This window comes from Amblyomma mixtum, chromosome 8 (assembly GCF_055824585.1).
Source record: "Amblyomma mixtum isolate Tamu chromosome 8, ASM5582458v1, whole genome shotgun sequence".
Taxonomy (NCBI): domain Eukaryota; kingdom Metazoa; phylum Arthropoda; class Arachnida; order Ixodida; family Ixodidae; genus Amblyomma; species Amblyomma mixtum.
Genome location: NC_143019.1, coordinates 17,434,690 through 17,461,744, shown reverse-complemented (window position 1 = coordinate 17,461,744; position 27,055 = coordinate 17,434,690). Strand labels below are relative to the sequence as shown.

The following is a 27,055-nucleotide window of genomic DNA, read 5'->3' as shown; positions in this document are numbered from 1 at the left end:
CTGCAAGATTTCTCCTCTCTTATTTGACTCCTGGTACGGCTTACAGGTATGGTAAATTATGATGATGAGAGCTGTAAATAAAATTTGTTTACAGTACATGTTTCTTGCTTTAGATTCGCATCCAAAAGTTTGATATCGCACATCTCTAATTTTTAGCTGACCCATGCTGGCTGCGTTTGCTATGTATTGGCCATGGTGGCCAACTCCTTTGATCAAAAAGATATTCACATGCCCTGAAAGCACTCTGCCACAGAGCTCCCCGTTAGATGCAATCCCTACAGAAAAACCATGAGCTAGTAAGCTCCTAAACACCTATGACTGGTTAAAATCGCGGCAGTTGCAAATAGCGTTGGTTTCCACTGGAGCGATGTTTTCAGACTAATGGCTGATATTTGCACATCCGGGCTGCGTTTACATAAGAGATAGCTGGCAAGTGTTTGAACTTGTTGCATTTCAAACAGAAGCACAGTATTTGGGGGCATTAGAGGTTCAAAATGGAGAAGTGCTTACGCTATTCTGTATCATTTCGGTTAATTTGTGTCAACTTTCACGTCTCAGAAAATTTGTCAGCTGCATGAGCTGAAAGCTTTGTATAGCTCGATGGGACCCAGGTAGCTGTTGCAACGTGTAACGGCACGCATTAATGGAAGTAGTCGCACAGTACAAAGGAAGTTGTAACAAAATGTTTGGCTGTGCTAAAACAGGACCAGCATTGAAGTCAACACTATGCACGAAACATACCTGCGAGCTGCTTCAACACCAACAATGCATACTAGTCACCAATAAAAATATAGAGGGGTCATGTGGAGTGAGATCACTTATGAACAGTGAGTGGTTATTGTGATATCTGGCTACATCTTAAGAGTGATTGATAGCGGTGGCACCTTCATGTCGCACAAAAAAAATATATATTGCCCACGTGAACCTCGGGTAGAAAGTCGTTTTTGACCATGGGTTGGATGCATCTAGAATATTCCATCTGTGCTTGTGTGATTCAGGTGTGCTTCAGCATTGGAGCTCTCATAGAGTGTGTGTACAGCTGCTGGTGTCGCTTCTCCTGAAGTTGTGCAGACTTGATTTTTGCTTTTGGGCAATTGCTCACAATTAAGTCTAATTATATACAACATTTTGAAACATGCATATGCCAATATTTTGATTCCAGCCTGAGCACAGGGACTTCAGTTTGCATGTAGCATCAGGTTGAGAATAAATTAGTAAATTGGTTTTTGAGGAAAGGAAATGGCGCAGTATCTGTCTCACATATCTTGGTGGACACCTGAACCGCACTGTAAGGGAAGGGAGGAAGGGGGGAATGAAAGAAGAAAGCAAGAAAGAGGTCCCGTAGTGGAGGTCTCTGGATATAATAGGATAGGATCCAACAGGTTGAGGAAGCTTCGCTGTTTCCGCTTTAGCGGGAGGCCTGCATGTAGACAAATGAGCCGCGCACCTGCTGCACCTCTCTGGTTTCGTGCATGCGCACTATCGGCGCTATCGGCCTACGACTGGGTAGCGCTACGAAATTAAACATGCAGCAACACGAAGGCAACGTGTATACTGCAGAACTTTGCTAGGTGGGTTCAAGCTGATCTTTGCTCGATCATCCGAGGCAAAACTGGTGCGCCGTCATGCCGACTGTCTCCTCCAACAGTTTCGTTTTCGCATTCTACTTGATTTGTGTGCAGGTGAAGCATTGCTACATCGTATACGTCAGCGTCGTCATGTTTGGTGGTTCCTTTTGCTCTATTTTTTCGTAGTACCAGCGCATGGAACTAGATCACACGCGTAACCGTGCGATGGAGCAAACTGCATCTCGGTGTGCATCAATTATGGGAACAACTTGGAGTGCTTCCTTCATAATCAAGTGGAGGGTTTTGCTCATGGAAAGTTCGTTCTCACTTTTACCAATATATGACATACTGGTTTTTGTAGTCTTGCATGTGAGGCAAGGCTGTGCAAAAAGAGATTTGTGCGCTCTTTCCGAGCACTGCGTCAACGCTGGTCAAGGTGGGTTCTGCTCGTTCACGCTTTTACCAGCAACAGTAGAGCTCTACAGCTTTTTGCAATTGGAGGATGGAAGAAGTGTGAAGAGTGCTGCTCAGGACTTAGCCGTGTGATGTGGCTATAGAGCCGCAGTCGAGCAAATGTTGCACTGACACACCAGTGAAAGTTGAGTGTGTGCGTGCGTGCGTGCGTGCGTGCATGTGTGTGTGTTTACGTACTACTGCCTTGACGGTCGCGCTTACATGCAGTGTTTCTAGTTTTATCTTGGAATATGTGTTAAGCCACCTCTGCATCTGTTATTATGTGCTTTAAGAATGATGCTGACACGTATAGTTAGCATGGTCTGCGGAGATATAAGTGGGGAGAGTACTATAGTGTCACTGTAGGTAGTATAATTTCTTGCTTTCACAAGTGAAATTGCAGCTGTGGAATTAAACAAATTTGCCACGGTTTGATCAGAATGTAATGTATCATAAAACTAGCAAGATTCAGCTCATGGTTGTGTTGGTTCAGTTGGAACGCTATATGTGTCGGTGTTCACTTCAAGGCAACATGAAATGGAATTTGCTCTGTTTACAGTCACTTGACAGCACCTCTTGTTAGCTCAAGGCAATTTACCCTGCCGATCTATCAATATTGGGCAGTACATTGGTATGTCACTTATTGGGGAAAAATGTCCTTCACGTATTGACTTCGCGATTAGGGATGTAAGCAGTGCCAAAATGTATGTGTGGTCATCAGATGATGCGCGTTTTGAGTGACTTTTGTAAAAGTCATACTTTTGTTCCCTGGTGCTGCTAAGGGAGGGCAAGAAACATTAACTGCGATAAGTTAGTATTTCTGCTGTTGTCCACTTTGCCTTACCCAACCAAACAATTAAGACAAGTCTTTCTTCAAGTAATGACTGATAGTTCTTTCAGGTTACAATATTTGTATATTTGTACACAATAGGGGTTGAAAAGCTGTATTTATCTGTCTTATCGCCTGTTGTTTTTTTCTACATCATTAATACTAATAACAAAGGCTAATCAAACATATGTGCCTTTGAAGGTTTCTGTGGCCTGGGTGCATAATATAAAATCGTACAAGCTTACACTCAAATTTTTAATTTTATTATGAGCTACCCTGTGTACATTTTTTTTTTCATCTCTCCTGTTATCAATAACCTGCTTCGTTTGATATGTGTTCCTGTCAAAGGGAACATTTTGGTCAATCAGGTACGGGAAATACCAGCTCTATTTGGTACCCTTTGAAAATTATGTTCCTTTGCCAAAAGTAACCAATAAAAGAATGTGCACAACATCCTCTGAAGTAGAGAATATTCAGTGCATTTTTCCACCTGTATGTATTTCAGTTGCAGAGTGATCTTGCGGCGGTAGGTAGAAAGTTTGTTGGAAAGCTTTGGAGGGCACATGCAGCCTGTTTCTGTCGTAACTGTAGTTGCTACATTCTGGTCCTAGCTGGAGATTCAGTGGCATCCTTAATAGGTGCCAGGTAGGCTTTCAACCAGACAGGTCTGCAGCTGATCAACTTGTGGTTCAGGCATACGTCAGAAAAATTTTCGTACACTATAATAGCACAGTTCTTTCTTTTTCCTTGACGATTTGTAGAAGGCCTGCAGTATAGAGGTCTTTTGATCACTTAATCTGTTTGTGGGAACTTCCTCAGCACTACAAAGCTACTTGTTTGCACATTCCAAGTCCTTCTACAAACTGCAGCTTCTGAAACCAATAATATGCAGGAGCACAGTGCTGAAAGGTGTGTTGAGCTGCAGTCTCCTCATTGTTAAAATGAATTTCCTTGGTGAATCTCGGCAACATCCAAATCAGTTTCAAGTCTTGCAATCTGTCCATCTGTGGGCCCCAGAATAGGTAGAGGTCAGCAATCTCCAGATGAGCAGATAAAAATTGCTTTTAATTTAGTGAAGAAAAGCCAGCTCTCATCTTGAAACAACACAGTGCAGTGTTTGTCAAAAGTTTGTAGCCTAGGGGTTTGCTTCTCAACCACATCATGTGGCTTGTAATGCACCCTTCGTGATCAAAATCTACTAAAGGTAAGAATATTTTGGGCCTACCCCCTACAAAGAATAGGAGTTTACTGGACTTTATCATTAACTGATAGCCGGCAGCACCGACGAATTCAACATTAAAGGGCAACACTGGGGATTATCAAACCGCATTCCGTAGGGTCCTCCTTCTCAAGTACAAAAAAAAAAAAATATTTTTTTTCAGTGCGTATTGATTGGCTGAACTGGTGACTTCTAAGTTACAGCTTAAGTCTACATTTGTCTGAAATTATCAAAAGCAGGCTCGAAACTTTGTCCTTCATTAAACGCAGAGCGAATATCGACTGCCCGAGTGCATCCAGCAGCACAGTTTTTTTTCTTCCTCCATGATCCAGCAGGTGGTTCAAAAATGGCGCTATTGCACTTCCATTTGTAAGCAATGTAGGTGGCTGCACTTTCGAATCAATTATTTCCTTCCTTCACGAACCGTCAGCTTTCACGTTAAAAGGACAATTCTACATATAAAATTTCCATCATTTTATATTATTATCTTTTTACTGGTAACGAATCATTTTGGTGGAGGTGTTGGAACTTGGAGGAGCCGCGTTCATTTTTGCTTTTCTTCCTGCGTCTGTCGCGCTGTCAGGCGCCGTGCTCAAAGCGCTCGCGTGCGCTCGCGTTTTTCTTGAGGCAGATGTGCTCAAATGTGCGCAGTTGAATATTCCCTGCTCACTGCTGCGCTTGTCATACGCTCTCCCAGTTTTATAGCGGCAACCAGACCATTAGAAGACTGTGTTGGGACAATAGCATCTTTGCAACATTGGCAAGCCGAGACGCGCAGTGAGCCTCACGTTGGTAAGTCCGCTACCATTTGAAACTTTCGTGCCATCGGGAACTGTAGTTGGATGAGTGCTGGAAAGGAACTTGGGATGTTCTACGTAATGCAAGGTCGTTGTCCATTAATTGCGTTGGCTTGGTTGAGGCTATGAGAGACGCCGTAGTGGAGGGCTCCGGAAATTTCGACCACCTGGGGTTAGGTGGCAAAGTGAATACACAGTGGCAAGGACAGAACCTGCGGCGAGTGCGCGAGAAGTGTTCCGTGACCAAATCGCCAAGTGAAGAAAGCAGTGAATCGACATGAAGAAAATTGGTCATTCTTTGTTACCATTATAAAAAGAAGCGGCCATTTCTACACAAGGCGACGACAGGATCGTACAAAGACGCGTGAACGCGATATATAAGCGTTCTGCTGTATTCGTGTAAAAAAAAACAAAAAAAAAACCGCTTGCGTTAGCACCCTATCAGTGACGCTGATAACAGAAATTTTACTAAAGATTTTACTGCAGGGGAATGAAGACTATTTTCCCGCGACTGTAAACGACTGAATAATCACTGGATCACTGAATATTCTGGATGCCTACCACATTTCGGATTGGTCGCAAACCGCAGATCAAATTTTTCTTTTCCATTCTAGCCTACCCTCTTTCGTTAAGTCACAGTTTCACGAATGTTTTTTTTGTGCGCTTGCTTGCTTGCGTGTGCGTGCGTGCGTGCGTTCGTGCGCGCGGGGGTAGGGGGGGGGGGGGGGGTTGTCTTTGTCCTGCAGTAGGCATAGTCAGGCTGATGATGATTTTTTAACTCAAACCTTCCTGTATATTTTTCATTGAAAAAGTGATGCACTGAGCTGTTTTTAATGGTGCTGTTCATTTCACTGTGTGGCTGCTCTTTTATTATGCTGTACATAGCTGTGGTCTCCCAGAAAAATCAAGAATGTTCCACCAAAAGCATAGTAAGACTACTACTAGGTGGTCTTATTTTTTTTTTGCTTTCTTCACGTACCTTCTTTAGTACTTTTAAGCCAGTGCCTAGTCATGCAGACAGTGCTTCCTCTGCACTTTCTGTGCTAAAAAAAGCAAAGTAAAGGAAACGGCACTGGCTGTTCGTACAAGTCCAACCTTAAATTTGCGCAGGTGGTACTAAGAGAAATTAAAGGAGCCGTGATACCAGTTTTTTCGTTCCATGTTTTTTTTTTCTTTAGAATGGTGCATTTGACATAATTAAACATCAATCACTAAGTGTAATTAGCCTACAGCCAGTAGTAAATAGTTTGCGATTGACTGTCTTCTCACATACAGTTTTAATTCCACCATCAGCACCTGAATGGTGGTTTTAACATCACAAGTAGGTTTGTGATCACGTGAGGTGCACAAGAACTGGAATATAGTTGCTGCTACGTTTTAATTCTTTTTGAATCTTATGCTAGCCTGTTCCAGAAGCCAGAAAGACAAGTGAAGCGACAGCTATTATAAGGCAATTTTGCCGTGCCTGAAACCTAATAGGAAACCTAACAGGACTTCATACTTGCTTGCGAAGACATAATCACGATTCAACTGCTAAATCCAAAACCAAAGCTGTGTGCCAGAAGGAATTTGATTATAAATCAATTACAGGATGCAGGTGAATTTGTCCTCGTGATCCATGTTTAATAATGCCTTGCACGTCATTCTAGAGCAAGAACACACCACGAAAAATTTGGTGTGTCTACACCACGCTTTTCATTTAGCATTTACAAACTGCTTCCATACTATACCACACTGTTTACTGGTACTGAACTGGAAACTGAGAGCTAGAGCTAGAAATTGAAGGGCCAAAGCCATTTGTGTACTGGTCTGTTCATGATTTGTTGCCACTTAGTTATTATGTACCGGCCTATCACGACTGCCAAAGTGTCGGGCCAAGCCAGTTGGGAGTTTTTGTTGCTTTGATGGTTCACTGCAGATATGTTGGATCCAGTTGTAGCATATCCTCCTCAGTGCCTAAAACTGACTTCACATATTTTAAGATGCCAACTTCTGGCCTTTGTTATTGAGTTTAAACCATCAAATTCATACAGTAGATGGCCCAGAACACCAAAAAGAACTGAAGTGGAAGCATCACATCTATTAACTATCTCCAGGTTGTGTATTTGGAGCGGACCACTGTTAAAACTCTCAAGCATGCGTCTGTGTGTTCTGAAAGGCATGGGTATCTTTCAGTATTGAAGCCCATTCGTGTGACTTACGAGCGGTCCTCGCAAAAATATGCACCTTAACCAGAGTCCGGCTGCATGCTATGCTCTATTTTTTTTCAGAAGGTGACAAAATCGATCCCTCATTGGTCAGCGTACGTTACTTGTTGCAGAGGTGGACTTGAACACAAGTCAATGCAATGGATGCCAGAGAGGTTTACATGTGAAACGCTGCCCTCTGTCATTACTGTCAAATGAGGAAAGTGATGTTGTAAAAAAAAGAGGTATCATCTAATAAAAAGTACTTAAGGATCTGTTTTCAGGGGCAGTGCATGTTGTCTGCACTAGTTTCAGCTATGACTGAAGCATTTGAAAAGGGTACGAACACACAGTCAGAGGGACTAACAGAGGATAGTATTTGATTCCTCAATGTGAAAGGAAGCTTTGTGCAAGTTTCAGTCGCAGGCATTAAGTCAAACGCAATTTATTTATTTTTATTTATTTATATTTACTGTTTTCCTTATAGGCTCATACAGGAGGGCGTCAGAAGGCAAATATATGAAATATAGACTGTCTCATTAGTTATTTCCAAGTAAAAATAACAAAAAGCAAGCACAACAAAAAGCGCAAAAGCCAGCACAGAAGATAAAAAATCCAAATCTATGAACAGTGCGCATCAAAGAAACAAATGCAAGAGGAATAAGAGCGTAAAGAAGACAGTGCAAAGCGAATAATGCTATGTGAAAGAGGCAACTGCGAACAGTTAATTCGACTGCAACCAAACTATGATTTAATATGATTTTCAATTTTAGCTAGTGAGCAGATTTAACAGTACTGTCTGTACTGAAATCGACATTTTGTGACACACAATCGAACTAGAACAACTAATTATGACATCTCTCGAGGATCTTAATCGTTTTTTTTTCTACCATATCTATTAAGGTTGACAGTGCTTAGACACAGTGGATCAGCACCAACAAGCTCGACAGCTTGTCTTAGACTACCATATCTGCTGAGTATTCTCCCAATTATGTATTATGCCTTCAATAAAGCCCCTGAGGAATTGATAGCAGTATGAACAGTGCTGTTTGTAGCCTTGGGTCTTTCTGTACTCATGCTGATTTGACCTGTCTCACTTCGCAGTCGTCAGAACCAACATCACCAGGGCAGCAAGTGCCATTTGCAGGAGGAAGGAGCTGTTAAAACAATTAATGTCAATCTTGGTGCTCATGTTGTGCAAAATAAAGCTCCCACTGAACTGAACTGCTTTTCTCATTGTTGAGAGTTGGGCATATCAAAAATTTCCTGTGGTGTTTCAAGGGCTTCGATGTAGGTGAGGTTGCAGTGGTGAGATTTTTTAAATATGCGAAGCTTGATGTCCTCTGTGTGCATGCAAGAAACTTAATGCTTTGCAATGATTTTGTGGAGCACAGTGTTATACTTCTTTCTGCTTCAGACATTTTAGCCTTTTATGTATGAAGAAGAATGGGTAGCCATTATGTCTTTTCTCTTTTGTCTTGTATTTTGCCGTTGGTGCTTCAGCTTCTCAAGTTTCAATGCATTAGCATTGGAGGCCCCATTGTAGAGAAAAAAAATGGTGGACAATAGGCCAAATGTGAATTTGGTGCTCTAGCTTTTGGTTTTCATTTCGATTTTGGTTCAAGGCTCGGTTTTCAAGGTCAGGCAAGCTTCAGACAAAGATCAGCGAAATCACATTTAAGCTCCGCCTTAAGGGTATGTTGCGATAGCATTAATTGGTTAATCCTTTATATATGGAATTTGTCACTCTCTACATTGCATTCATATATTGCTGGGAGTCATACAACTACTGACGCAGTGGTGCTATGGTTATAGGTGCACTGAAGAGGAATCTAAATTCGCCTTCTTGCCACAGGAAGTCGATCTGCACGCTCCCAGCATTCTTAGAAACTTTGATTTATTACCCTGTGCGACCGATTTTCCTAATTAAATTGGATTAATCTTCGGCTCCTGCCTTTATTTTTTTCAATTCCCTGCGTACGGTGGAAGGAGCCGACCAACGCATGCAGTGCCTTTCAGGCAGTCGCGTGGAGAGTTTTCTTTCACTTTTATTTTGTTTCTTTTAGGTTTCCGTGAATAAATAGATCTAGTCGGAGACTACATAGCTGCAAATTAGGCCCACGGAAATAAAAATACGCGTAGACTCTTTGCTTCTGCTGATCACTACGTATCACACCGCCGATGGCAGAGCGGCAAGCCGCCATGGGACTGAGACAGGTTGGTCGACTCCTCCCACTGTTTGCGGGGAATTAAAAAAAATGGCGGGAGATGGACGTTCATCTGATTTAAATTAGGGAAATCGGCCGCACAGGGTAATAACTCAGTTTCCAAGAACGCTCAGAACGCGCAGATCGAGTTCCAGCGACAAGCATACGAGTTCAGATTCCTCTTCAGAGCACCTTTAAGCTTTGTGCCACCATCCTGCGTATGCAGGTGCTGCCACTGGCGGTTGTTCTTCCTGAGACCCCTAAACTATGGAGAGAGACTTCAGACAGAAGAACAATCTTTGGGGCTGGCAGTGACTTGGTGGTCTAATTCAGTGGCTAGAGAAGCTGATCTGCTTGCGCTGCTCTGTGTTTCAAATCCACTCGTGGCCATAGTGTTTTCCCATTTAGTGTTTACCATTGTTGACCACTGGCAGATTACCACCTGCCAAAGGCTTTGGAGAAACAGCGGCAAAATCTGAGATTGGGGATTTTAGTCCTAGCACATTGAAAGTGTGCAGTGCTTAAGTTGGGAGTCTTGGGGGGGGGGGGGGGGGGGGGGGGAGGTTCCGACCCCACCCGTATTGACAAGGGATCTGAGACTCCCCGCACTAGAATGCAGCGACTGCATGAAACCTAAGCAGGCGGCTTATCTTTCATTCTTGTCAGCAGTGGTCCAAACATTTCTTCCCTATCGTTTCGGTTTATGCTTTACGGGGGTTTAACATCGCAAAACGACTCAGGCTGTGAGGGATGCCATAGTGAAGGGCTCCGGAAATTTCGACCACCCCGAGTTCTTTGACGTGTACGGACATCGCGCAGTATATGGGTCTCTAGAATTTCGCCTCGATTGAAATTCAGCCGCTGTGGCCGGGATCGAACCTGTGTATTTCGGGTCAGCAGCCGAGCGTCGTAACCACTGGGCCACAGCGGCGGCCCCTCGGTGGACAATGGCTCGGTGGCTCAGCTTATTTGCTTTGGTCATTTAGTGTGACCGTGCCACTCTGCAGTGTCTTTTGGTCATAGTTGTGTTTATTTCATATATGTGTTATTCCCTTCTTGGCATGATACTCTTGGAATTTTTCTCATGAAAGCATGTATAGATAATGAATCATAATAGATATTCAATGATGGACTGTGCACTGAACCATTCAACGTCCCATCAAGTCTACGTTGTGGTCTCTTTCTTGTAATTTATTCCTTTTGCTTATTGAAGTGTTGTTTCTAAAGTGGCCTGGTGTAACTCATAGTTCATATCTTGGAACTTAAATGTCATGTATGTTAATATTCCTGCATTTATTGCAATGCAAGATGGTAACACAAACTCCAAGTCAACTTGTACAACTTGTGCTAGTGTGAAGTTGTGTCGAGAAAATGGCTTCCTTAAGTTTTTCCTTAAACTGGCTGGAATAGAGCTACCTGTTTTCATTAATGCACTCAAATGTCACTGTAGCTGAAGACAACTTTAAAGTAAAGCTTAATTTATTCTATGATGAAAATAACGCTTGAACGGAAGCAGATATATGCTCATGACATTAATTGCATCTTTTTCATTTCTAGTTGAGTATGAATTGAGGATTGAACTCCTCCTATCCTAGATATGTCTTCAGGTATAAGATGGCTCGCAATAAAATTGGCTTTTCTGCATTTTTTATTGCAGGACCACGTTGCTGGCCTCCATCCTGTGGCCTCCATCCTGTAATTTTCAAGTGCACAAATACAAATCTGTGATTTCACTTGAAGCTGTCGCTCTGGATCTCTTGTAGATAGTGCAGTAGGTCGTACAGTTGCAATTCTTGACCATGCAAAGTTCATGTGATTTTGCTTTCGATATTGGGCTTGTTTTGATTAGCCTGTTTTGCTCTGTTTTGCTTTGCAGGCATCCAATCCAATATCGTCAAGGCAATTGCTGCAAGCTTCCAGTGGAAGATGTATCAACAAATCTCCCATCATTTATGGACTGTGTGGATTTGCTTTCCTAGCTCTTCAAGTAGTGATTTGAAGCCTATTGTGGTTGAACAAAATAGGATGCATCAGACCCTGTTTGGTTACATTGAAAGCTCGTCCACTTGAGTGGGATGTAGAGGATGTGTTGTCAGTTATACCATGTGTGGCATTGTGTTTGAGCATGAACATTCCGCATGCCAAAGAAACCTTGTGATTATTTGAAGAACTCTGTAGTGGAAGAGAGATGCTGGCGTCTTGGTAGCTTTTTGTGCCTGTGCATCTTCTGCTTCATCTGTGACCTTGGTTTATATGCTTCTGTTCCGCCAGTTTTCGTAAGCACCTTGCTTTGTTTGCCTATTGCAGCTCTGCTACTGTACATTTGAATTTCATTGACTTAAGATTTTATGAACTTTCGGCTTATACTTGAAATTTATGTTTATGCTTAAAACTTTCTCATGAAACCTGCTCTGAAAAATCATCAGTTCTTGCTTTTATTGTCGTGCAGTCAGATTTTGAGGAGCAAATTTATGAACTGGTTTTAACTGGAGTTCATAGTTTGCGCATGTGTTGATAACAGCTATAGTGTGTGGTCTGCGCTTTTTTTGGTTTTGGCACAAATAACTGTTGTTTATGTTTCATCATGTGCACAACATTACTTACACCTCTCTAAGCAGCATATCTGTTGTGCGCATGTAGTCTCCATTCTCTGGCTTGTGCAAACTAGGGAATTAAAATTTGTGGTACATGTGTGCAAAGATGTGAGTTGGATTGTGAGCAAGCGAGTCTTGCAGGCACATTATTACAAATAACATTGTTTTGAAGATTTTCTTCCGATGTCGACGACATTGGGCATGGAAGCTTGACTCGAGAGAGTGGATGCGTTGTGGTGAAGTCTAAAACGTTATAGGCTGTAGCGCATTGTCACTGATTCTTTTATTTTTAAACTTTCTTATCCTCTGCACATATACAATGGCCATGTTGTCGTGAATGCCCTGATTGGGTGAGCACATGGATCAAGATGCACAGCTTTCAGCTTGACTTGCTCTGACCATTTTCCTTTATAGTCGAACACTGTTACCGCCTCAAGAGAGCTTCGGAGTGAAAGTCTTGTTCAGAAGCTGAGCTCTTTTCAGCATAAACCTATTGACTCAAGTGTTGCTCATTTTTGTACAGCTGTTGTTTCTCTAGTGCATTGCGAGCTGTGACGCGGGGTGCTATGGTTGACAGGATGTGGTCTGGTCTTGACAATGCAGGCTTGGTGACCCCTCAGCACAGCCACGGCCAGCCTCCTGGAGAAGGTTCAGTAGCGAAAAGGTCTCCGTCACTGCACTGTGTTGGAACTCCTCGTATTAAGATGGAAAATTGCCGGGGTAAACACACAGCCTACCAGCTACACCAGTGCGACCACTGTGAGAAGACTTTTGTAAAGAAAGCGCACCTGGTTCGACACCATCGCATCCACACCGGAGAGCGTCCTTTCCTCTGTGAGCACTGCGGAAGAAGATTTTCAGTTAGTTACCACTTGGTTGAACATGTTCGCACCCACACGGGAGAGAGGCCATACAAGTGCCAGCTCTGCCCCATGACGTTTACACAAAGTAACCACCTCATAACCCATGTGCGATCCCACAAGGGAGAGAAACCATTTCAGTGTCGCTTCTGTGCAGAGACATTCTCCAGGAAGCGTGATTTGAAACGCCATGAAGGGAGAGAGCACTCTTGAGAAACCAGAGTTGTATGATCTTCTGTTGCCTTTAGATAACACTAGTCGTCACAAAGCGAACACCTCGTGAATCATGTGCAAGCCCTCAAGGGCAGGAAATCATTTCAGTCTTATTTCTGCAGGCAGGCGTTAATTGTGGAAAGTTTCAAGCTCCTTGAAGAGAGAAAGCACTCTTCAGATACCCCAGTTCCGTAATGTTTTGACACCTTCTGATAACGTTAGCTATCACAAGTGTTCCTGGTTAACGTATTTATGTGCTTACCTTTTTCAATGCATCCGCTTTGTTGACCAAGCCCACTTGTGAAGCAAGCTGCTCTGGTGGGTCAGTGATTATGGTGCTCAGCTGCTGACCCAAAAAGCGCATGTTCAATCCAGGCTGCGGCAATGGCATTTTGACAGAGGCAAAGCACCAGAGGCCTTTGTACTGTACGATGTCAGTGCGCGTTAAAGAACCTCAGTTATTGAGATTATCTGGAGCCCTCCACTACAATGTCCCTCAAAGCCTCTGCTGATTTGTGATGTTAAAACCCTTTAAACAAACCCTTTGTGAAACATACATTCACATGCCCTCAGAGCACACTGGCACTGAATCGCTCATTAGGTCCTATTCTTTCAGACGGAGCACATTTTTTCTAAACTGCAAAAGAGGCATTTGAGGGCAAAATTTGTGGTACACACATATAGTGCCTCCTTCCATTTGATCAATGCTTCCAGATTCATTGCTTCTTTAAGGGGTCCTTTTAACTTTACATGGAGTGGACAGAGTTTTAAGCTTGTTGCATTTTCACCAGAAGCACATTTTTTGTGCTCTGGAACAGCAGGTATCCGAACGAGAGAAGTGCTGTTTTCATTTCATTTTATTTGTCAATTATCCCCCTAACACTGCTGTTCTGTCTTCATTGGGACGAATTCTTGTGCTGGTGCAAGCTCTATCGTCTCACCAAGAGAGAGAGAGAAAAAAAAGAACAGGGTATCTGGCTGTATCTTGCAGCAGTGTATTTCAAGAATACGTTTTATGGCACTGGTTTTGAAATTCACACATTAGGTCCTACAGCTTTCTCAATTTGATTACATAGAAGTCCAGGAAATGCCCATTCCTGTAACATAATCTATTGATGTTGGTCTAGCTAACGGTCTTTTCATGTGGTCTTTTCATGTGGCAAGCATTCAACAGGCTTATGCATGGACTCTAAGACTGGATGACGCAGTAGATAAGTTCAGCAAACCCTGCCTTGATGCTGGATCTTGTAGGCTGTGGCTCATATGTAGCTGTCAGCCGTTTCATGTCCTGAGCTATTGCCAGGGACCCCAGAACTTTTTTTTTTAGTGGGGGTCAAGACGTTGAATTTGTTTTGTTGTTTATTTATTTATTATGTTTCATATACATATTGGATCATATTTCTTGTTTATTTATATTCTTATTTTGAACTGCTCAAAGTGGTGTTTCTTTATTTATTTATTTCCAGTGCCTGAAAGACCCCATGGGGGTGGGGTTTTACATGAGGGGTGGGTTAGACATGAATTAGCAGAAAAGTCGTTCGGTGGCAGTTCTGAAGTGGCTGGGGTTAGAGTGAAGGATGACATCTGCGGGAACATCATTTCAGTTGATGGCAGGGTTTACAAATAGGAGTTGAGATGGGTCGTAGTTCGGGCATATGGCGGATAAAAGGCCATGGCGTGTGTAATGCGGCTGGAGGTCTGATGAACTGGCATGATGGCTGTAGCGCTAGGTGATAGGGCGTGATCGAATTTGTGAAACAAGCAGTCTAGATATTTTTCGGCGCGCTTGTAGACTTGAAAGACAGGCTTTAACTTGTAGGTTAGTGATGCTTGCATCGTGGGAGTAAACAAAAGATAAGTCTGGCAGCACGGTTTTGAATCGATTCAATGATAGCTATTAGGTTATGGTGACGCGGGTTCCATAATGCACATGCATATTCCAGTTAGGGTCTCACAAGGGTTACGTATGCTAGTTGTTTTATGTGAGATGGCGCATGGAATAGGTTACGTCGAAGGAAGCCAAGAGCCGTTAGCATTGTTTGTAATGTTTGTAACGTGAGAAAACCATTTGAGATCACTGGAAATATGAGCACCTAAATATTGCAAAGAGAAGAGTGAAGAGATAGTGGACCCGTTTAGTATGTAGTTATGGGATGGATAAGATTGACATCTGTGGATGGTAATTAGTTGTTTTGTTAACATTGAGAGTCATTGGGCAATTTCGACACCATTCCTCGGCATTTGCCAGATGTTTTGAAAAGCTAAATTGTCAGTAAAGTTATATATGGGACGCTAAATAACGCAGTCGTCGGCGGAAAGACTGACATTATAAGAAATGCATTTGGGTAGGTAATTGCTATATATATGAGAAGAAGAAGAGGGCCTAGTACAGCAGTAGCTTGTGGTACACCGGAGACGACTGGAGCGAAACTGGAGGAGTAATCATTAGCATATACAAACTGCAGCCGGTCAGTCAGAAAATCTTCAATCTAATAAAATACATGAGTGTTTAAGTTTAATCTCGAAAATTTTAGTTCGAGTCGCTGGTGAGGAACCTTATCAAAAGTTTTTTCGAAATCTGAAAACAGTAAATCAGTGGGAACATTTAAGTGGGAACTAGTGTTGTTTAGAGACATGCCAGTTGCGTGTCGCAGCACAAGCCTTTCTGAAAACTGTGCTGATTAGGGTGAAAAAAACCTGGTGGGTGCTAGGAATTTTATGACACGAGAGTAATTAAACTTGTGCCATGATTTTTGAACATACACTTGTGAGAGAGATGACAGAGGTTTCGTCTCCATCGAAATGTGACCACTGCAGCCGGAATTGAACCCACCTCTTTCGAGTCAGCAGCCGAGCGCCGTAACCACTGAGCCACTGCGGCAGCTTAAGATTAATATTGTGTGCCGCAGTGCAGCTGCCTGTGTTTCAGTGTGTCCTACTATTGCTCTTTTTGTAGCAATATTTGTACAAGTAGAGAGTAATAGTACGAATATTCATTTCATAATTTATTGGGATCTATCACTGTTTGATTCGTTTTCAGTTTGGTTTTGCACTATTAGTACTTGATTCGCTTTGGAAAAAGTGCCATTTGTACACCTCTAGCGTACTTAACAATGTTTGTGAACAAATAGTTCCTTGTTTTGCCGCAGGTTATTCTGGTACAGGTGAACCTTCCTTTCAGAAGTGTAGGCTTGGTGCCTAATAAGGACTTTTGCTTCAGGAACCTGCAAGTGTGCATAGTGGGAACTTCCTGTTCGCAACCTCTCTCTGTATTGATGGCGGCAAACAGCTCGCACGATGGCACTTTGTGGCTCTTCTATCTCTCTAGCAAGCAGAAGTCTGTGTAGGAGCACTCCTGAAATATATTTGTGAAGTGAAACTGTGATGATTGAATGTGCCAGTGGACTGGTAGCAGGAGGGAGCAATATGTCGACCCACAGGCACCAATCATGGACCACTTCCCATCGCCTCCTTAGCATCAGTTTCGAGAAAATCACGTATATGTGTGCGTATATCAGCATTTCTAGTTGTGACCCCAACATTTTCTATCTTATTTCCAAAGCTCGTTTCGTTCAACTGGCATTTTTTTACATTACCATCGAAAAAGCAGTTGTAGCATTTCGCTTTGTTGTAGCCTTTTTGTAATATTTGATGTCCATTTCAAGGTTAATGAAACAGAGCTTCCTTTACCTACATCAAGTATTTCTCTGCAGTCGCAGAATATTTTGTACTGACAAGGTGTGTTTGGTGAATGGCTGTGAGATAAGCATTTGCCTCGATGTGTGCAGTTTCAGCGGTGAAAAGTCAAGCGGTGGGCATGCACAGACTCTTGCTCAAATTCAGTGAGGTCAGAGTTGTTTATGTAGCACACATTCTATCCCTGACTTTTTTGATGTTGGATTATTTAGTCCACATGAGTAGTATTTTTGGACTTATAGCATCGAAAAATGCTCCGATTGGCTTATTTCCTTGATTTATGATCTGCACTGGAATTCTAAAGCTAGGCAGTATCTATGCACATGATTCGCCACCAGTTATTGCTATTTCCACAGCATAAGTGCACTTTTGGTTCTACAGTAGATGTGCTTAGTCTCTCTAAAATTAATCTTCAAGACGAATTTTAAAGGATGGTGGAAACTTGTTCATCATACCAGTGGTTTGTCATATTATAACTGCCTTTGTAATGGATGTGCAAGCATACCAGGTTTGTCCAATTATCTGTTTCACTAAAGCAGTGAATCGGGTGGCTTTGGATTCAGAAGGTAGTTGCAAATAGAGCAGTTGTTGTGCTGTTCTTAATAAATTGCAGTTGTCTAGGTCATGAAACAGACTTGTGTATTCCGCTCAGAGAATTTTTCTTCTTTTTCTATTTTTTTCTCTGGTTTTTATGATGTGATCTTTTTCTGTTTCTTTCTAGCTCGAGGTAGCGTGGGGCTCTGGTGTGAGTACCTACTAATGTGGTACCTTTACGGGTAGCATTTTGCTGTTTTTTCGGTCGGTCCCAGCACTGGTGTGCTGATGTTGTGTGTTTGGCTGTTTGGTTGTTACAACATATGGTTGTAGTTTATGTGCGATATAAATGTTACTGCAGCGGACTGAGAGTTCAGTGTCTTTCTTATTTGTCTGTGATGAATTGTTTACGCCTCGAGGGATCATGCAGGCGCATCACAGACGTCAGAGGCATTAAGTGTGGAGACCCAACACGTCAGCGACTCTTCCCGCTCATGCACCATTTTTTCTTTCCTCATGCCACGGTTTTTCCTCTGCTGCCAGTTGGGGTGATGCATCAGTTTGTTTAAGAACGTACCGGCAATACGCAGCCGTTAAGTGCAGGTGAGTGGTGAGCCGAATACAAGTTAGCAAGAACATAAAACAGCACTTGGCTATTTTCGTGCTTAGCACTTCTAGCCGCGATAACGGATTTCGTCGATGTCTGTCCGAGGCCGCTCTCTGTCTCCGCGAACTTGAAGCGCGGAAGAGAAGGTGGCGACGGACATGTCATGCGGTGCAGTGAGGAGGCTGAGGGGCGGCAGAGCTGCAGCCAATGAAAGAGTGGTGCGTATCACAGTTGTGGCCGTCACGGCCGCCACCAGGCAGTGTTGTACAAGCGCATGTTATCCGAACTGAGCTAGTCGATAGCGCTCCCTCAACTTTGGCCTCTTTCCCCTCATGTCGGTCACCCCTTAGCGTTTACAGACAGCAGACGTATATACGCAGGTCTCCCTAGGCCTCGGCTTCGCGCCATTCGCCGTACCGTGAAGCAACTTGTGCTCACCTTCGCACTTTAACAAGCACAATTCAAGTGCACTTTCTTGCTCTTCGATTACCTTTCTTCGCTCTGAAGACCTTCTTTCACTGTGGTAATGCCAAAACTCGAGCACTGGCTTTGCTCGTGCCTTGCATTCTCCTCTCGTGTCATTCTGTCCTCCTTATACTCATTCTTTTTCTCCCCTTTATAATCCCACCTTTAATACCAAAGCAAAACGAAGCATAACAAAGTGTAAAAAATGCATTGGAAAGTATAGCAGGGGTAAGCACTCCTAGCGCATCTATTTCGCATTTGATTCACTATGCAAATTGGCTGTGATTTTTTTCATGCATTGTTTGTAAGGCATTTTCAGCATGTTAAAGCGATTCAGCTAGATTTTGTGTGTGTACGGTACCAGTTTTTAATACGATGCTGTTGGAAGCTTCATTGGGAAAAGAATTTCGCAGATCAAAAAATTTGCTAATTGGCTATAGGTAAGTGATGCTGTCGGACCAGACGCGACGTCGCCAGACCGGGATGAGCAGCTTCTAATGTGATCGCTTTGCCTACAAAATGCAGTTAGGTGTCCCTGAAAGATTTTTGTCTTATGTTTGGTAGTCTCTTTTTGGAAAAATTGAGTACAAGCCAGTTTTTTATGCTGAAAAGCCACAGCAAGAGCCACTAGTTCTAATGTGCCGCTGATTGTATCTGGCAGGGCAGATTTTCTTGGCAACTAGATGCATTACCATGTTTTAATGTTCTCTACTCCGCCTCAAACTACAATTACTACCACTTTCTAGTCCACACAACTAATCTTTCAAATGCGTATGGCCTCCAAATTCCAATATTTGATTACACAAAGTATGGATGCATTTTGGTATTGAGTTTTTCTAATTCAGAATGTTTTGCTTTGTTCTACCTAACAGGCTTGTGAACCAACAACATCCAGACAAGGCATAAAGCTGCCAGCGGAAGAATCAAAATACCCACTTCCTTAATGTTTTATGGGTCTGATGGATTAATATACTATTGGGGACAAAGGTTCCCATGACAAGGGACCACAAAAAAGACTGGTGGTAGTGATATGTTTTTTTATCACAGTGTCCATTCCTGCTGGAAGGGCAGAAGTCCGAGAGTGTCGGCGGAGCAGTGTTTCAATCTTTATGCTTGATACATGAAACGATGCCACAGCAGCCTGCAGAAGTGAGCTGCTGGAAAAATCCTGAAAGAACTGTAGCTTGCTGGCACCTTATGAAAGTGGCGGCATACACCGGGAAGTGTGCCACCTTGCCGTACTCATTGTGAGAACTGCTTCTTGGATAAGACTTGAGGGAAGCAGAGCCAATGCTTCCAGACAAGCACCCCTTGGCAGGAAACGGACGAGCCATTTTAAGTTAATTGCATCGCTGGTGACACAGTGATGAATTTGAGCCAGCAGTGGCGCATCCTGGGCACTTCTGTCCTCGATAGTACATGGCTTTTTAAGTAGCGCAAAAAGAGGTGTGAAGCGTGGTGACTTTGTGTAGGGTGAACTGCTTCAGATCCTATTTTTTTTACATTAAGAGCTCATTTAGATGAGTGAAATGTGGAGGGTATGTGTTGTGAAATATCTTATGTGTATCACTTGGTGCCGGGAATATACGAAACTGCATGGTAAAGAAACTTTAGAAGATTTATGGAAGCCTCTGGTGGAAAAAGCCTCTGTGCGCCTGTTCGTGTTTAACACAATCTGCAATTTTGCTCATGTTCTTCAGTGCCTGCAGTATTCACAAGCACCTTGCCTTGTCATTCTTTATGGTTCTGTTACAGTGCTGTTGAGTCATGTTGTGGCATTATTTTGCAAATTTTAGCTTTATATGTGCCTTGCCTGTAACTCTGGTGAAACCTACTCTGGAAAACATAAGCTATAGTCAAGGCCCCTAGTTATCAGTAGGGAAGAATTTCAAATTCTGCAGATTCATAGAAAAAAAAAATGCAATATTTTGTATGAAACATGTGCCTGGCGTACTGCAAGTGCCCCTTCAATAAAACCAAATGTGGCTGTTCCAATGCGGCTGTTCCACTTGGTGACTGGCACTTGTTTGACACGGTGCCACACAGAGACTGAATAATGCTCTGTGATGATGTCTGGGGTGCCAGTCCTGCGTCCTGTACGGTGATCACGCCTGTAAGCAGGACGCAGTCCCGCAAAAGATTGCCACCCGGGGACCACTTCCTTTTATTGGGCAGTCAGGTACATTAAGCAGAGTTATGGATATCGAGCAGCATTCTACACTAAAAATGCTTTGTGTGAGTTCTATTAATACAGTCGAGTCCATGTACTACGCCTGAAAGCATTGCGGTAGAGACTGCTACAGGACACAATTTTTACGCACTAAATGCCACTTTTGCCCGACAGTGCGTAGTTCATAGTAAGTGTTCGTAGTAAGTATAGTACACTTACTGTCAACATCGGGTTTGTTATAAACGGGCTCGACTGTATATGTATAGGAATCAAAAACTCAGTGTGGCTGCTATTTCAAAATTCTGCAAAGGCTCATATCCACAATTTTTTTCATAGAATTCAGAAATAATAGTTTAGGGGCCTATGCTGTAGTTCTTTTCCATGCAGTTCAATGTTGAAAACAATGTGTTGTCAACCAGCGCTGCATTGTGACCCTGCATGTTCCTTTCTTCTGTGTCCTGTTCCTCGCGCTGTAGTTATGAATTTGTGTTTATTCTTTAGACAGCTGTCAACACAATACGGTAATTAATGGATTTATTTATTATATTTGTTCTTACTGCAAATTCATGGAACAATTTTAGCAAGATGGGGATACATTGAAAAAAAAAAAAATACACAAATGGCAGAGTAAATGAAAAGAACAGTAAGCCTACACCATCGAATCCAGAGAATAAATGAAACAGTTCTATTCTAAAACAGTGCAGACAAGACAAGGATGGCGGTACGAAACGTACAACACAGCGCTTGTGTTGTACGTTTCTTTCCGCCGTCCTTGTCTTGTCTGCACTGTTCTAGAATGAGTACCCACCAACTCGCCCAAGCTTCTACTTTGTGAAAAGCAACAAGCACACTAAAGCACATCAAGGCAAAAAATTACAGGCAAATATATGGCACAGGAACAATTTAACCCCCCCCCCCTTTTTTTTATAAAAATAGACTCCGTGGTTATCATACAGTTAACTGCTGTTCAAGTTGAAATGTGCACAACATTTCTTACACTGCCATAAGTGGCATTTTTTGTTGTCCGCGCGTATTCAGTTTTATGTTCATGGCTTGTGTAGGTTTCTCATAACCGCCCCCCAAATTCTTTTGTGTGTGACATATACAGAAGTTTTATCTTATCACTTAGTTTATTTTGTGCTTAATTTTGTATCTGGATAATCATATTCTTTCGTCATCCAAGATGGTTGTACTATGATTATGAAGCCAAGTATAAGTTGGCAAGTTTTTCGTTTTATCATTGGTCATATTGAGTACCTTTCCCAAGAATTTGATAGAGCTGCATGCACTAATGGCACAGTCAGCTCTTGCTCAAAACAGCCTCGAACCTAAGCCTTAATTATGACACGGTGAAATGCGTCCGAGCAAATGCCACACTAGCTTTGGTAATTCTAGTATTGCAGGCAGTGTAATGCCAAGTAGAGAATGAACACTAGGACTGCATTTGTGCAAAGCTGAACGTTGGCTTCCCAAAAAGCCGGTCTTGCCAGGAATTTCTAGCCAGCGACAGTTCTGTGAAAGTTAGCTTCCGGTGTGCAGGGCAGGGGACATGGGAGATTGACTGGACAGATTTGATGCAGTCTAAAGTGTTACAGGCTAGCACTTTGCCACTGGTTTGTTGTGGAAAATATTCTTCTATTTTCGTCGAAAATAACTTCTGCACAATCACAAGGTCTCTGCTGTCATGAAGACCCTAATGGGGTGAGCTCAAGGTTCAAGATACAGAACTTTTAACTTGATTTTCAAGTTGGCTTGGTCTGATCATTCGCCCTTCGAGGAAGCCTCAGAATAGGAAGTCTTGTTTCGAATTCGAGTGCTTCTTAAGGTCAGCCTGTTGAAATAAGCCTTGTGCAAGCTTTTGTGACTGTTGTTCGTGGTTGCTTTCTGCATTCAGTTGCCCCGGCATAGTGCCACGTGAGCAGTGACATAAAGTGCGGTGGTTGACTGAGATTGCTCTCGTTTTCATGATGCAGGCTTGGTCGGTACACATCACAGCCATGAGCTACTTCCTCGACAAAGTGCACTTGTGGACCTCTGGCCTGGGACCCACGGTGTGGCAAGTCCATGTACGAATGGGAAAAATCATCAGGATAAGCACACAGGGAGCCAGCAACACCAGTGCAGCCACTGTGGAAAAACTTTTGCCAGGAAGGCCTACCTGGATGACCACCTTCATATCCACACCGGCAAGCGTCCATATCAATGTGACTCCTGCAACAGCAGCTTTGCACACCCAGGCAGCCTGTTTCTACACCGTCGCAGGCACACAGGAGAGTGTCCCCACCACTGTGACCACTGTGGCAGCAGATTCGTACGAAGGAACAACTTGGTTGCTCATGTCCGCACTCACACGGGCGAAAGGCCATACCAGTGCCAGCTCTGCCCCATGGCTTTTGCTCGATGTGACAGCCTCACAATGCGCATGCGAGCCCACAAGGGCAAGAAATCTTTCCAGTGTCCCTTCTGTGCAAAGGTCTTTACTGAGAAGCGCGGTTTGAAGCGCCATGAAGAAAGAATGCACTGTTCAGTTACCGCAGTTTCTTAATGTTCTGATGTCTTTTGATAATGCTAGCTATAACAAACGTTTCTAGCTGATCTACATAAGTGCGTACGTTTGCTTTGCATGTGCCATTTTACCTCCTCGATACGTGGAAAAGACATTCAGGTGCCCTCACAGTGCAACAGCACAAAGCTGCTCCTTGGCTGCTATTGCTGAGACCATGCATGTGCCTGCTAATGTCCCCAACATCCATGATGGGTTGAAGTCAAAGTTTTCATGGCCTTTACTTGATATGACCACCTTACAACGCATATGCGAGCCCGCAAGGGCAAAACTTTCCAGTGTCGCTTCTGCGCAAAACTGAGAAACGCAGTTTAAAATGCCACAAAGAAAGAATGCTCTGTTCAGTTAGTGCAGTTTCGTGATGTTCTGATGTCTTTTGATAACTTTAGCTGGGTCTGTCCACAGAAGGTCGAAAATGGATGTCCAGTCAGCATTTTTAATTTCAACGCATAAGATATATATATACTAATGGAAGTGGACCCGTAAGAACGTCATGCTCATAATTGAGTGCATTTTCAAATCAAGGAATCCCACCAGGGAGTCCAGAATGATTCTGCCTACAGAACACATAATCACTGCTCTTCACAGATTCAGTTTTCTAGGTTTCAGATTTGGAGAGATGTACCCCTCCATAATTCGAACTTTTTTCAAAATGTGCCACGTTTACCTCTTTTTTTTTATGCCCATACTGGGAGGCAAAATCATGCGCATCACCTCATTAGGCTGTATGTGGAATGTGGACTGAAAAATGTGTTTACAGCTGTTCTTTTCATGGTGGTCCAAAGTTTAGGGTTTGAAGATTGAAGAAAATAGACCTATCTACCAAGTTTTCCTTGTGATTCTTTTTTCGTAAAAATAAATTTTTTTTTTAACAGGAAGCTCAGTTATGTTCTTGTGGGTGCACTTTCATTATTATATATATATTTTTTGTTGAAATGAAAATTCTGACCGGGCATGCGTGTTCACTCTCTCATTGATTGACCAAGGTGCAGAAAAAGTTGCCAAGGTGCCCACCATGGAATGTGGCAGTGAAATTAACATAACTTCATCGCAATTGCAACCTGCCCACTGTGGCACAGTGGATTGGTCAAGAGGTGGGCGGCCGCCTGAAGAACTATCCTTGCAAATATGAGTGTTTCAGGAGCTCGGGAAGAGCAACCCCGGTCCCTTAAGACCCACTGGTGGCCATGTTGAAAATAGCCACCTGCCGGGGCAGTGGCGTATTGCCTAAGGGGACACACCCAGAGGTTGAGTGATAGCATTTTGGAATGGCCCTGGCCAAATAGGAAGGTCTCGATCGTGTCGGGCACACTCAATTATTGTTGGACATCGCTTTTGGTCAAAATCGGCCAAGATCAAATTTAGGGGGTGGCCAAATTTATAAAAATGATCAAAGTCAAATTTGGAGGTCTCTATCGTGTCAGGCACAGTCAGGTATGGTTGGACATTAATTTTGGTCCAAATGGGCCAAGGTCAAATTTTGAGAAATGACCAGGGCCAAATTTTATAAAAATGATTCATTCCAAATTTGGAGGTTACCATCATGTCATGCACAGTCAGGTATGGTTGGACATTAATTTTGGTCCAAATGGGCCAAGGTCAAATTTTGGGGGTGGCCAAATTTTGAGAAATGACCAGGGCCAAATTTTAAAAAATGATTCAATCCAAATTTGGAGGTCGCTATCGTGTCAGGCACAGTCAGGTATGGTTGGACATTAGTTTTGGTCCAAATATGCCAAGGTCAATTTTGGGGGTGGCCAAATTTTGAGAAATGACCAGGGCCAAATTTAAAAAAAATCATTCAATCCAAATTTGGAGGTTGCCATCATGTCAGGCACAGTCAGGTATGGTTGGACATTAATTTTGGTCCAAATTGGCCAAGGTCAAATTTTGGGGGTGGCCAAATTCTGAGAAATGACCAGGGCCAAATTTAAAAAAAATGATTCCCGTTTGGAAATTTCACAAGTGAGTTATTGAACAGGGACCACTTGGTAGAGCGGGACCATTTGAGCAAGCGGGACCACTTGAGCAAGCAGGACCATTAAAAAATCATATTTTAATTAAAACCATGAAATTCAATATTTCAGATTGTTCCAACTGGGTTTTGAAATTTGTTCTAATTCTGCCTTTACATATTATTAAGGTGCAAAAGGAAAACTGATTTGTGAGGACTACAGGGTGGTGCTGAGCCTGGTGCCAACATTTTCATAGGGGAATTGAAACTGAGAATCACATATACTGTCATGGAAATCAAGACGCATACACGAGCATACGCCACACACAAGAATTACTATAGTCAGACACTAACAACATTGGCTCATGACTACGCATCCACAGAGCACTTTTTTTGCTTCCATATATATACCCTACTTGTGAGACTGCCATACTGGGGCCAGTAGTGCTTGCCTATTGAGTGCAGTTTTTTCATGTAAATTCGGCCGCAGTGATTGAGCAAATGATGATTAATAGAACTTTGTAAGTTAAGCTGCTGACAGCTCTATTTTAAGAATCTATTACAGTTCTGCCTTTTTTCTTTAGTATGCAAATGTTCACACGGATCAAGGTTCCACTTGAAGCCCAGCTGTGGCTGTGGCCACTTGCAGTCTAGTGGTCCCACTTTGAAAACCACTTGCTTTCGAATGGCACCACTTGAAAGCAAGTGGGACCATTTGCAAAACCACCTGCTTTCAAGTGGCACCGCTTGAAAGCAAATGGGACCATTTGTAAAACAACTTGTTCTGAAGTGGCACCACTTGAAAACAAGTAGGACCATTTGGAATCCCACTTCATATTTTCACCTGGGTTCAATCCAAATTTGGAGGTCGCCATCGTGTCAGGCACAGTCAGGTATGGTTGGACATTAATTTTCGTCGAAATTGGCCAAGGTCAAATTTTGGATGTGGCCTGGCCATATTTGGAGGTTGCCATAATGTCGGTCATAGTCAGTTACGGTTGGACATTGGTTTTGGTCCAAATCAGCCGAGGTCAAATTTCGGGAGTGGCCCAGGTCAAATCTTGGAAATGTCCAGGGCAAAACTTGCTCACCATCGTGTTGACCATGGTCAGTTATGGCTGCACATCGATTTTGGTCCAAATCAGTCAAGGTCAATCCGTTGCTATGCTGTGCTTCTCAAGGTTAAACCAGAGTCCTTCCAAGCATGTAAGGACCCTGGTTAAACCAAAGTCAAATCAGGCATGGAATGCTGGGCAATTTTCGCATTCAGTACAGCTGCTGCTGAAAAACTTTTTGCTAAGATTTATACCAGGTGGCTGAACATTTCACAGTTGAGAGTTCTTCATCATTCTTTTTGAATGTTGGTTTAGTTTTCCCCTATGTTCAATGGTTATATTTTTGCAAGTCATGCTTTTGAAATGTGATGTTTTTGTGCACCTGTTTATCACCATTCAGTCGTGAGAAATATCTCATTTTGCTCACTGTGATTTGTTTTACGCAATGTGAAAAAAAGTGTGCCATGTACAAAATTTCAGAACTTTTCCTGAATTAGTGCTATTTAGAAGAACGGAAAGCTGGGGCAGTTGGTTTCTGTTTTTACAATGGATAACTTCATAAAAATGTCTCTTCATTCTAGGAATATCATGGGTCTAACAATTTCACTCTCGTCTCCAGCATAAATTGCAATAAAAATAGCTTCCCTGCATTGTGAATATTATAAAGCCTATCAATAACAAATTTCATTGTGATGCTATGAGAATAGCTTTAATAATGTCATGCTAAGCGCTCAGGTTGCATGAAAAAGAAAAACGAAGAAAATTGCGTCTTAGATGATTTAAAGCGACGGTGGCGATGCAGTTTTTGAGGATATAAAAAAATCCCGTTTTCGATATTTTTTTTTCTGAGCTATGGGACTGCCAGAGGATGTCTCAGAAGCAAAAAGTGATCCTTTACCTGTGTACAGCAGCGCAGTGGCGGGAAATGTCACAATTTAAATTTGTTGCCATCGTGAAAGTAGCTCAATAGTACTCGTTTTCGAGTCACCTGGCTTTCTTAATTCGTAGTTATTGCTAATTTTGCATGTATATTTGCAGCTCATTTTGTAGGACATGAAAGAAAAAGGCTTGCACTTAACAAAACA

The 27,055-nt window shown here is 42.7% G+C and overlaps 1 protein-coding gene across 1 annotated transcript; it reads left to right on the top strand.

The window, feature by feature from the left end:
- The first annotated feature begins 4,622 nt into the window (after positions 1 to 4,622).
- On the top strand, positions 4,623 to 25,235 carry LOC149331523 (uncharacterized). The gene is made up of 3 exons (XM_089557358.1): positions 4,623 to 4,861; positions 12,457 to 12,924; positions 22,348 to 25,235. The coding sequence occupies exons 1-3, from the start codon at positions 4,711 to 4,713 to the stop codon at positions 22,941 to 22,943; spliced, it is 1,215 nt and encodes a 404-aa protein (XP_089413484.1). The 5' UTR covers positions 4,623 to 4,710; the 3' UTR covers positions 22,944 to 25,235.
- Positions 25,236 to 27,055: the final 1,820 nt, after the last annotated feature.